The sequence below is a fragment of the Quercus robur genome, chromosome 7 (genome assembly GCF_932294415.1).
Source record: "Quercus robur chromosome 7, dhQueRobu3.1, whole genome shotgun sequence".
Lineage (NCBI taxonomy): Eukaryota > Viridiplantae > Streptophyta > Magnoliopsida > Fagales > Fagaceae > Quercus > Quercus robur.
This window is the reverse complement of record NC_065540.1, coordinates 46,072,944-46,085,959: the sequence shown is the minus strand read 5'-3', so window position 1 is coordinate 46,085,959 and position 13,016 is coordinate 46,072,944. Positions and strand designations below refer to the sequence as shown.

At 34.2% G+C, this 13,016-nt stretch overlaps 1 protein-coding gene across 1 annotated transcript; it reads left to right on the top strand.

Moving 5' to 3' along the window:
- Positions 1-3,984: 3,984 nt before the first annotated feature.
- Positions 3,985-11,810, top strand: LOC126693678 (S-formylglutathione hydrolase). The gene is made up of 7 exons (XM_050389775.1): positions 3,985-4,208; positions 5,702-5,819; positions 8,155-8,202; positions 9,164-9,360; positions 9,516-9,614; positions 9,688-9,753; positions 11,376-11,810. The coding sequence occupies exons 1-7, from the start codon at positions 4,062-4,064 to the stop codon at positions 11,556-11,558; spliced, it is 858 nt and encodes a 285-aa protein (XP_050245732.1). The 5' UTR covers positions 3,985-4,061; the 3' UTR covers positions 11,559-11,810.
- The last annotated feature ends 1,206 nt before the right edge of the window (positions 11,811-13,016 follow it).

Here is a 13,016-nt window from a genome sequence, read left to right as displayed (position 1 = left end):
TATCAGTCGTAGTAAGTGGGGAAGCCAAAGATGGACCTATAGGAACCGATGGATTTGAAGGACATACAGCAGCTGCCTGAGGAAGAGAAGCTTTATTCTGCTCTTGCATAAATTTCTGCAGTTTGTGACAAACTGAGATGTCATGGCCTTTGGCATGGTAAAACTCGCAGCGAGTACCTTTGGAAGACTGAGAGGTAGGATGCCTAGAGTTTATTTGTGGAAGAGCAGTGAATGCAGCAATGGGAGGCTGTGGAGATGGTGTAGCCAATACATGATTAGATGATGACATGTGATGAGTAGGCTGACGGTTCTCCTCATAAATGAGCTTCTTGATTGTAGCATCAAGAGAAGGAGTAGGAGATCGGCTAAGTAAAGAAGCCCTAGTAGGCTCAAAATCCCCACGTAAACCCATCATGAAGTGCATAAATTTATGGCGATCCCGATATTTGACAAAGAGCTTAATGTCTTTAGAACACACTAGTGGAGGATCTGCAGCAGAAAGTTGTTCCCGCATAGTAGAAGTCTGAGAATAAAAATCAGAAATAGACTGACCTGTCTCTTGACGCATTTGATAAAGTTTTGATTCAATGTGGAACTCTAGGCTTGAATCATTAGTGCAATTATAACGATCGGCCATAAATTTCCAAGCAATCTTAAGACGAGGAAGAAGATTATGAATGGAGGGAATAAATGTATTGATAAACCAAGACAAGATCTTACTTTAAATACTTTCCCATTCCTCGAGGCGTTCTTCATAATCATCAACTGTAACAGTAGTCTTGGAGGCATCTTCAGCAGCTGTGGCTTTGGACTGAGGTTTTGGTACCGGCTTAGGAATTGAACCAGTCACATATCTTTACAGTTTACGACCCTTGAGAAAGACAGTCATATTCTGAGACAATCCATGATAGCTAGTAGGACCATACAACATAATGGTGATAGGACATATGATATTTTGTTCGTTTTGTTGAGCCATAATGAAGAAAATGACCAAAAAGTGGGATTTAGAGACCTTAAATGCAGAAACAGAGCCCAAAATCGGAATCTACGCGAAAAACTACGCAAGATAGGCCTTTTTGAAAAATTTTGACTTTGGTCAAAAAGTCAACAGTCAACAATAGTGGTCAACGGTCAAAGTCAACGGCTGACGTGTGTTGATGTAGGCGGATGACATGAGATGTTGACGTAAGCAGGATGACGTCAGCTTAGGGCTAATGTGGTAGACATTGGTAGCCTTAGGCGCGTGGCATGCATGGTGTGCATGAAGGAGCGTGGCGGCTCGAAGTCCGGCGCGTGGGGAGCGTGTGCACTTCTGGTGGCATGTGGAGTGCATGTTCGACAGTTAGAAACTTCAGGCCACGCGTGTAGGCGCATGTAAGATCCTTTCTGGCTGTTCTTGGTTGGGTTTTGCTTGGGATTGGCTATTCTGTCATTCTATACCTTTGCTTTGGCAGTTGGATGAACAAAACAATGAGATTCGAGAGTTGCAGGGACTGTGGGCATGACGGCAGTGACTCGCTTCTGACAGTGACTACTAGATGAAGACGAGGGCAGCGGAAGTACGCCGGAGATTTCCACAGGAACCAGAAAGTCAGAGGAATGGCTTTTATACCATGTTAACAATATAAAGAGAAAAAGACTGAATAGTCTGTATATTGATGTGTGTATAATAATGTACAATAGAGAGCCTTATATAGGCTAGGTATATGTGTAGTACAAGTAATATGAATAAACTACAAGTACAGTATACTGGGTTAAGCCTAATGGGCTAATCTAGTCTAAACTATACACTAACAGTTCTTACCGCGAGTAACACATGGCAAGAACACCTATCTTCACCCCTTCGCCGTTGACCCCCACCGCCACGATAAGAGGTGAATCATATTTATTCCACTTCAAGTGCCGTGATTTCTTGGGTTCTCGACTACTGCGATTGGGGTTTTTTTATTGGGTTTAAGATGGTATATGTAAACAACTAAATTTCTTGAACTTGTTGTGGAATTTCTTTGTATTTTTGAGTTTCAGCTTCGTGAGTCGTAGGTGGGTTTGTATCCTGTAATTATTGAGTTGTTGTGGATGAGTGAATATGGGAATATATGCACTGTGAGTTTGTGAAGTCTAAGCTTGTGTGTATTGATGGATTGTTGGGGTGTTCGCAAATTTTGGATGTGTGTTTGGATTGCAAGATAATGAAAGAAAATCATCAGTTTTAGATTCATTTTGTTTTTAGAGTTGTGGGTTTTTTTTTTTTTTTTTCGTAGCATTTTGTAATTATTAAAATGATGAGTAGGCATTTTTTATTTTTAATAAAAAAAATTTAATATTATTTTTTAATCCATGTTAGCGTCAAGCTTGCCAAATGTGTACACTGTTTACTACATAAGTAATTTCCATTAGTGAGTTAACGGTAGGGGCCAAATTAACTGCAATTTAAAAATATCGGGGACCAAATTAATTGTTACGAAAATGTAGGGATCAAATTAACTGTGACGCTAAAATGTAGGGACCAAAATAGTGTTTTTGCCTAATAAAAATTGTGGTAGAAACAGAATTAAAAATTGTGGTAGAAACAGAATTAGTAAATATAAAAATTTTGAAAAAAAAAAAAAAAGAAGAAAAAGGACTAACTTTTCTTGAAGAACCCTCCAAATATATGTCTAAATAACTATTATCCATCAAGGACGAGTGGTCTAGTAGCAAATGTTCTGTTGTGGAAATTTTAACCCCCAAAAAAAAAACAAAAAAAAACTTTACTCCCATGTGGTTTGGATTTTGGAACACCTTGGATTTGAATATTTTGGGAAGTTGGTTCTCAAATGCCAATTGACTGATACCACTGAAACTTTAGTGGGGCTGGGATTAAAGTGCGAGAGTTCTCTTGGAATATTATAGTGTCTACAAAAAGAATAAAATGAGTCTAAATGCAAATGAGTGTACTGATATTTATTTACAAATTTGTAGCCCTTTTTTTGTGTGGTAGAAACCGAATATCATTAAGCTAAGTAGAAACAGCAGTTATAGGCCTAAAATAAAAGCATGTCATAATATAAACCAATGTTATCATAAAATAAAAGTATACATAGGTCCATAGATGGACTATCCAAAAACAAAAGATCTTGACTTGATCCGAATCCCTTCCTAGCCACTGCATCTACGTATTTGTTTGTTTTACGGAAACAATGATTCATCCTCACTTGAGGAGTTTTGTAGCCCTTGAAACAATATATTATACATCAACCTAAGAGTTACAACTTTACCCAAATGTCATATATATATATATATATATATAATACAAGATAGAAATTTTACTCTGACCTAATTTAAGTGTATACATGGGTAAAACTCCTTCCTGAATATTAATACATATGTGAAAGGGTGTACCATATTTTGATGTGATCTCCCATTACAACCATGTACTAACATCTTTTACTTGATTGCACCATAATTAATCATGATTGGTGGGTTCCAGTTAGCTCAACTGGTAAAGTCTCTGATGGTTGTATAAGAGATCTGGGATTCAATCCCCGCCTACACCAAAAACTGATTGGTATCTTGGTCTGATGATAATGAACTATCATTAGGAGCAGACGCCATAGTTGAACTTGAAACTCTCTCAAAAAAAAAAAAAAAAAAATCATGATTGCATGCATTATGATACCCACAAAACAGGAAGAAAAAAAAAAGGCATATTATAATTAATGCTAATGAGAAATTGTTATTGCATGTTTCGTAACATACACATTATTCACACAACACTTGAAAAATGTGTATTCAAAACATAATTTTAATTATAAATTTAAAATTGTAAAATCATACCTTGAAAACACAATTTAACTTAAATTATGGTTTGCTTTCAATTGACATGTCGAACACACTGATTTTTTTTTTTTTTTTTTAATAACCTCTTTTTTTTTATATTATTATTATTATTATGTCAAAATTAATCATAGACGCCAGCTCTCTATAAATAGCTCTGTAGAGCTCATTTCCTCAGAATTCTGATCCCCAGAGAGAAACACCACTCACCAGTCACCACTGCAGAGCAAAGCAAAGAAAAGAAAATGGAGACTAAACCAACAGAGATCAGTAGCTCAAAGATGTTTGGAGGGTACAACAAGAGGTACAAGCATTTCAGCCCCACTCTGGGCTGTTCCATGACCTTCTACATCTACTTCCCTCCTACTCCTTCCTCTTCTTCCAAATTCCCTGTAAGTCCTCAACCTCCTTCTTCTCTTGTTTTTTCTCCATTTCCTCACATACCCATTTCCAATTTTTCCCTTTTAAGATAAATTATACCCAAAATTAATTTCTGGGTTTTGATTTCCATGCCCATGTTGTACTACATTATGTGATGAATTTTACATCTAAGAGTATTTACTTGCTATATGGTGTGGATTATTATGTGGGTGTTTGAAATTTTTGGGTGATCAAACTTGCATGCTTAGCTTAACAATCAATATTGTAATTCAGGGTTTGGCGTGTCCGACACGGTGGACACTCCTACATGCGTATCATAAGTGTGTTGGGGGAAAAATATATTTTTATTTAAATAATCCTTTGACTGTAGACATGTTTTTAATGATTTTGATAGTTCTTATTTATTTTGATAGCTTAAAATAAACATAAAATATGCTTATAAATTAATAGAATTGACCTTAAAAACACTTAATTAATTGTTGTACCCCTACCATGTCGTGTCCAAAATTTTCAAGAACTGCCGTGTCTGGTGTTGTGTTCGTGTCAGTATCCGTCTCCATGCTTCTTAGCTTATGGAATCTTGTTAGTGTTTTGGGTTCTATTTTTAGTGCAAATGTTGCATGCTTTGTTCATGGAATACGTCTTCACTATAATTTAACTGGTAATTGGTGATTGATGGAGTTTGGATAACTGGTTTTTGATTGAAAATTAGGTGGTGATTTTGATTTTGTTCCCATGCTGAAGCCGTACCTGATTTAAGTTACTGAAGTTATAGCCAAGTTTTTAGAACATTGCTTTATTAGAAAAAGGAAATTAGAAATTTTGTCAAGTTTTGTGTGAAGTTTCTAATTATTTATGTGGATTTCTGGTTGAAACAAATAGATAAATCAAAACTGTTGACTTATCCATGTTTTTTTAATCATTGATCTGAGTCTGTGGCTATATTTACTTTAGTTTAAACAAGATTCATCGTGAATCTTGATAACACTGAGTAGTCGTCAAATCCGGAAAACGATTATTAATCCTCTAATGAGCCCTTGTTAATTTGCAACTTCAATCAGCTCCCAAAATACCATTATTTACTAGAGGCTAAAAAATGTGACACATATGGTAAAATTGATTTTTTTTTTTTTTAAATAAATAAAGAAAACTCACCGAATTGTGTCAGCAAAGAGCAATACTTGAGGTGTGTTATTGCACTCTCACATATTATAATTTTTATATAAAGTTACACATTTACCTCTCGGTCTTGAACCCACAAACTCACCCTCCACATAGCACTTGCAAGGGGAGGCGGTGCCAGTTGAGCTAGAGCTCATTGTTCACTACATATTATAATTAGAAAGCACTTCTGAACCCCACCCTCTCCCTCTAAAATAATGTTCTTAAACATATTTGCAATAAATTTATCAACTTTCTTAATCTTATATACCAATGCAGTATTTGAGGGCTCTAGAATGTATGATAATTACAATTTAAAGGTCTTTCTTTCATCAATGAGCAGGTACTTTACTGGCTCTCTGGCCTTACATGCACAGATGAGAACTTTATAGCCAAGTCAGGAGCTCAACGTGCTGCTTCAAGTGAGGGTGTTGCTTTGATTGCCCCTGATACATCCCCAAGTAAGTCAGCAACCCATATAGAATCAATCTTTGGGTTATTATTTTTAGACACCAGTTTTAATCACACATTTAGAACTTAAAACCCATGATGTATTTGTTTTGCTTGATGCTATAAGAGTCTCATGCAACCCATGAAGCAGTGATATGGATATGGGACATGGATACAATATAATATGGACAAAGCAATATGTCAATTCTTGAAAGTTTAGGATATATGGATGGCAGGGATACAAAATATTTTAAAATATACATTATCTTAGTTTTTTTTTTTTTTTTTTTAAAGATAAATAAATTTAAAAAAAAAAATCAAAATGCACAAAATATGTGTAAATGATGAAACTAATATAGAGATATAAATAATAAAATGGGGGGAAAAAAACTTGATCTATGATCCATATTTGATATAGGAATATATAATTCTGAAGGTCTCTAGCTTTCTAAAACACTAGATCTTGTATTTTACATTTAAACCCATTTTTTATTAATAAATTCAACTTCTACCCCCAAAACCTATCCATGCCCCCTTTTTTTTTTGGGTGCTAGCATAGGTGTTCATAGCTCTTCAAGCACTTGATTATCATGCCATATTTATCCCTTCCAATATCCTAGCATATCTATTTAAGATGTGTGCAAGGTGGTTAATCTGAGAAATGTGTCCATCCTCAGTTATGGTGGCTATTTTGAAGTATCCATGCTTTTTAGTGTGCAGCTAAGACAGTTACCAAAAAGACTAGAGTAGGCTAAGTGATTGTTTGGCTAGAGCTTATAAGCTCAGCTTTTAGCTTTTATGTACAATTTTATAAAACCTCACCTTTTCTTACTTTTTCAAAATACAGGTATACTTTAACACACTTTCAGCAAATAGCTAAATAAGTTGTTCCCAAACAGACACGAAGTGAAAGCTGAGTGGAACTGTTTTAACATCTGCTGTATTCAAGTATTTGACAAGCTTGTGATATACATCATAAATTCTTTCTTGTATTATGTAACTTGAATAAGCTTTTCACATTATTGTTAATACATCTCTATCTTATAACTACAGAGTGAAATGCTTGAATTTTTGAAGAATGGTGTATTTACAATTTGGAATATAGCTTCCCATCCCAATATTTTACGATTTTTATCCAAAATAGCTGAAGTTTGTCGCCTTGTTGGCTTATCATGCCAACTAGCCATAGGTTTTATATTCCCTTATTTTTTTCTCTCTCTAGGGACTCTTTCAATTTTCAAAGAATTTGGAAACCTTGTTTTCTGATTAGCATGCCATGGCTAATGATATACCATATGTACTTTAATTTCTAAGTTTATTTTTTAATAATCTAATCAAATCTTGAATCCAAGGATGTGTTTGTTTTGTTTTTGGAAAATTTCTGGTTGACTTGTTGCCTTTGATGTTTCCTAACCAGAAGGTAAAATCTCGTTGACAATTTTTTTTATTGATAAATTAGCACACAATGGATCTTTAACTCATGATCTCACCCTCCACCTAGAACTTATAAGGGGAGGAGGTGCTAGTTGAGCTAGAGCTCATCAGCAAAATCTATTTGACATTGTTTCAAACTAGACTGCATTCAATGCAAGTATTGGGCTTAGGAAACTCACCGTCTGTGTTATCTTCTCTGTGAGGGGTTGAACTCTCTTGAGGTTTACAATCTGAATTTTTCCCTTTATAATTACAAAGAATTAGAATCAGACTTTATGCCCATGTTCATCTTGTTTCTGTTCAAATTTCTTGTTTCTGAATTCAAAAGAATCCTTTAAAAATAGGTGACTAGTTTGTCAAATGGAAAATACACACACACACTGAGAGACTGGTAAAGCAAATGTACAGTATGATAAACAACCAAAATAGTCATTTTAATTAAGGTGTAATGTTTCTGTCCAAAAGTTAGCTCTTTTAACACTAAGCTTGGGCTTACAATGGCAATCAACCCTGCTTTGTGGCTCAATCTTTTGAACAATTTATCTGCCATAATTTGAGATATTAATTCTCTCATTTGCTGAGACAAGGAAAGAGGTAGAGGATGGCATTATATAGCATACGAGTGAAAGATATAGTAATTGTGTTAGGAAACATAATGCTCAAGTAATCCAACACTTGGTGAGTATGACAACATTACCAATTGAAAAAAAAAAAAAAAACTCAATGAGCATGAACACATTTATTCACTGTTGTAACCAAGCCTATGCAGTACTAATTTTCTTAAAATTGTTTTTTTCCTCCTGCTCTTATTGTTAAGATGTCAAATTTTGATTTTAAACTGCCTTATGACTAGTAGTTGCATTCGAGGATGTTCAATGCTAACTGTTTCTTACATGATATTCCTTATTACAGGAGGCCTGAATGTAGAAGGAGAGGCAGACAGCTGGGATTTTGGTGTAGGTATGCAACATCAGGCCATCAAATTTTTTTTTTTTTTTCTGAATTCTCAAATCTTTTTGAAAAATTTAACCATCTGAATTGTTAGATAAATGCTATGGGTTTGACCCATTTGAATATTCAATTTTGGAGTACCATATTATGAACTTTGGGGTAGTTCTTTTATGTTTTCGTGACTGGGGCACTCCTCAATCATGATGAAATGACAGAGATGTTTGATTTCATATATCTTCTATCTAAAGAAGTGTGGTTACGTAAATTGAGTATGACACCTATGCTATAATTGCTTTCAGTAGGTGGCTTGTATCATTAGTTACTATTCTTTAACTATTCATATGTTGTTCTGCATATATAATAAGTAAAACAAGCATATCATTGTCTAACTACTTGTAATTTTACTGTTCACAATAGCACTACAGTGGTTCATATGGATGTGAGAAATTAGTTTTATTTGTACAATTATTGTGAACTTTGGTGCATGCCTTAGTGTAAATTTGGATGAGTCTCTCTTGAGGATTGTTGCTTTTGTTGTTACTATTATCATTATTGTTCATTCTTGTTGATAAGGACAATTTGGTAGCATTTTACTGACACATTACATGACGGAGTTTAACTGATGCTGGTTGGTGCTTCATTTTCATGGACACATTTTGCATTATGTACATTGCTAAGTCAATTTTATCAAATAATGTATCAAAGGTTACTGCATATGAATACCCTCTAAATGGTAGGGAGTGCAAGTTCTGTTAGAGAGTAAGTTAGCCTCTATTCTTATCCCCCCCCCCCCCCCCCCCCCTTTTCCCCCTGTAATAACATTACTAAATTTTATGCTGGCCATCAGCCTACTGCTATCCTCCTTTTTCCAGGGCATAGGATCAGAAAAACATATCACACTTATGTACAGACACTAGTGGAGTTGAATTAGTCTTTAATTGCAGTATTTAATTTAGTTTTTCTTGAGCAGGTGCTGGATTTTATCTGAATGCTACACAAGAGAAGTGGAAGAACTGGCGTATGTATGACTACGTTGTCAAAGAATTGCCAAAACTTTTAAGTGAAAATTTCCCACAGCTTGATACTTCACGGGCATCTATATTTGGTCATTCTATGGGTGGGCATGGTGCTTTAACAATCTACCTTAAAAACCTTGACAAGTATAAGGTAATAGATGGTAATATTTACTTCTATGCACTTGAAGGTCTTAAGATTTCTACAAATTAACAGAGTTCTGAAATTGACCGTTTTCTTTCAACATGGAAACCTCTTGTAATCACTTTGGCTTTTGATTTCTTTCCTTTCCTTCACTCATTTTTCAGTCAGTGTCTGCTTATTCTCCGATTGTGAATCCTATAAACTGTCCCTGGGGCCAGAAGGCTTTCACAAATTATCTAGGCAGCAACAAAGCCGATTGGGAGGTAATTTCTAAGAAATTTTCAGAAATCACAGCAAAGTTATAACATCATAACAAATGAGTTTTAAAAAATGCAGGAATATGATGCCACTTTCCTGATTTCGAAGTTCCATGATGTATCTGCTACCATTCTGATCGATCAGGTAAGAGGTCATATTCTTAAGTTAATTTCACGTGCATATATAAATCTGTCTTTTAAACTTTCCCACTTTAATTTGACAATCAAATGAGTAGATGATTATAGCATGCTGATATCAATTACCAAGGCCAATGATAAGCTAAAGTAGCATTTTTTAAGTAGTAATAATTTGATGTGGTGTTGGTTAATTTTGTGTTGTTTGTCACTTTGATTCCATGTATAGAGGATGGTTTCAGCAATTTCCTTAAATGTTAATGTAATTTTCAGTTTTCTCATTTAAGATATCACTAAAGCCCAGCTGATTTAAAGAAAAGTTTAATACCATATGACTAGCCATGAAAAACAGTCTTAAAGCAATTTATGCTTTTAGTTGACTGATACTTGGCAATCTATGCTAAATAAAGCACCCTATTGTTACTTTTTCTACTTATTGATTACACTCTTTCAACATCTAAAATTAAAAAGTAAAGAATGCAATGAGTCTTGTAACAGATATGGTTGATAAGATTTGTTTATGCATTTTTGTAATTTGTATAAAAGATTGCTACCTTGCATGACAAGAAAGTAAAATTTTTGGAAGAACTTAAGACAATAAACCATTCCTAGTAGGATCTCACTAAAGTTCTTTAGTAACTCTTTTACCTCGTGTTTGGATGGAGAGAGATGGAGGGAGAGGAGAGGGGATTGGAGGGGAAGGTGATAGGAGTATACTCTCTCCTCATCTTCCTTAGCTCCAAACGTACCCTTAGGCCTCGTTTGGGAGGAGGGAATGGAATGGAATGAAATGGAAAGGAATGAAAAGAATAATTTTAGAATATTCTTCCCTTCTCTTGTTTGAGAGTTTTAATGGAAGGAATTGAAAGCCTATTCCCTTGTTTAAGAGTTTAAGTGGGAAAGAATGGAATGGATAAGAGTGAACACTCATTCCTCTCTATTCCCTTAAAACCTTAAATTTTCATTCCCCTTGAAATTGGGAGAATTGAGAGGAATGGGAGGGAATTAAATTAGATTTAATGATTTTTATACGAAATTCCCAAAATACTCCTATATATTCAACCCTTTCTTTTAAAATAGGGGTCTAACAGTAATATTGTCATAAAATGATTCCATTTCATTCTTTCCATGTTGCTCCCAAACAAATTTACTTATATTCCATTCATTTTCATTCCTTTCCATTCTTTTATTTTAAAACATTCAATCAAGATTACTTAATTCCATTCTTTTCCCTTAAATACATTCCATTCCATTTCATTCCATTCCCTTATGATCATTCCATTTTATTCCTTTATGAACTCCTAAACGGAGCCTTAGAGAGTGGACGAGGTGAATAATGTGCACATGAAACGTAAATTGAAATATTTCTGTGGATGGATTTAGATTTACCATTTGCAAATATATTATCATACTCTCTTGTTGCTGCTTTCTTTGCTACACATTTGTCCTCTATGTAGCCTAAATGTTGTGACTTCTCTGCCTTCTAGAAAAAAGGATCAATTGGGTTTAAACCATCTGGGGAAAGAAAAAAAGGAAAAAATAAAAGGAAAACAGCTCCTGTGCTTTCAAATCTAATATACATGATGGATATTGTGGCCATTCATTTTACTGTTCATCGCCAAATTTGTGCAGGGGGATGATGACAAATTCTTGCATGATCAACTCCTGCCCCACAAGTTTGAAGAGGCATGCAAGAATGCTAATATTCCACTCCTTCTGAGATTGCAACCTGGTTACGATCACTCCTACTATTTTATTGCCACCTTCATTGATGATCACATCCGCCACCATGCTCAAGCTCTGTCCCTTAAATGAAGCTTACAGTTTTCGAGAATCTAGAACTATAAAAACTGTTGTCCTGGACTAAGGACACTAGATTCTCATAAAAACTGTCGGCCTTGACGATTGTCGCACTTCTGCTTTTATTTAAGTGGTTTTGATTTTCCCATGGAAATATTTAGTATACATGCACTGGTAAACATGCTGGTACTTGAGATATATAATTATGTGATAAACATGGTGTGACTTATGCCTCTCTGATAATATGATATATAATTATGTGATAAATATGGTGTGACTTATCCCTCTCTGATAATACTATAGCTAAATGTTCCATATCCAGTGACTCCCAACTCCTTGGAGAAATTTCTACCCCATCCATTCACTGAAGTAGGTAAAATATAGGCAAAAATAACTTTACACCAGTAACTTTGTTTAATTGTCATTTTAGTCCATTAACTTTGATTATGCGGTCACTTTAGTCCTTCTATCTATTGCTGTTAAAAAATTGGCGCTAACTACCTTCAAATAATGGTGTTTTGCATTTTCAACATTATAATATAATTTTAGAGATTATGTTATTAATTTATTTAAACCAAGAAAAATATAAATTTCAAACTTTGAGTTGTTCAAAGTCAATGGGCTAAAATGAAAAATTTTAAAATGACAATTTATCGAAGTTAATGGGCTAAAATGAAAATTTGTTAAACATAATGGACTAAATTGAAAATTGATTACAGTTATAAATAACACATTTGCACTAAAAGGTATCAATTTTACACATTTAACATCTAAAATTACCCACATTAGTCAAGCTAAAAATGTGTTATTTATCCAAAATCATCCACATTAGTCAAGCTAAAAATGTGTAAATTATCACTATGCACCCTTGGTACGATGATTAGTCTACAAGTATAAGTGCTTGTGGAGTGTGGGAGGTAAGGATTTAAGTCTCCAGGAAAAAACTTTATATACATATACACTTAGATTAGACTAGAGTAGAATTTCTAACTTATAACAAAAACAAAAAGAAATGTGTAAATTTGTAATGTTACTACAATAACTATGTAAATTTATATCGACACATTCATTTTGCATATAATTTTTTATATTTTTATTTATGTATCCTGAGATTAAAAGAAGAGAATAAATGGTGATTATTGTATGTAAAGAAAGAGAAACAATTTTAAAAATCAAGAAAATTTGATATTTTAATGTAATGTAAAATAGATAATCTAATATAGGGTGTTTGGAAAAGTGAGTATATAAAATAGAAAAAGTAGAATCTTATGCTAAAATAGACGAAACTGCTCTAAAATATACTTCGTGTTCAGATGTTATGTTAAATTTTCAAGAAAACAAGGGTGCTGAAAAAATTTAGTTTGTTGCTCTTGTAATTAAAGAGGGAACGACACAAATTTTAGATTTGAGCTGCTGATCTACTTTTATTGAGGCGTGCTGGGTTTTTAAAACATGTTTAAGATAATGCAAGCA

What these genes read in the sequence shown, in the direction of transcription:
- LOC126693678 (XM_050389775.1), top strand. Translation starts at nt 4,062, where the DNA reads ATGGAGACTAAACCAACAGAGATCAGTAGCTCAAAGATGTTTGGAGGG. An exon ending in CCTCTTCTTCCAAATTCCCT is followed by an intron (nt 4,209 to 5,701) that starts GTAAGTCCTCAA and finishes ATCAATGAGCAG; the next exon opens with GTACTTTACTGGCTCTCTGG. An exon ending in AAAACCTTGACAAGTATAAG is followed by an intron (nt 9,361 to 9,515) that starts GTAATAGATGGT and finishes CTCATTTTTCAG; the next exon opens with TCAGTGTCTGCTTATTCTCC.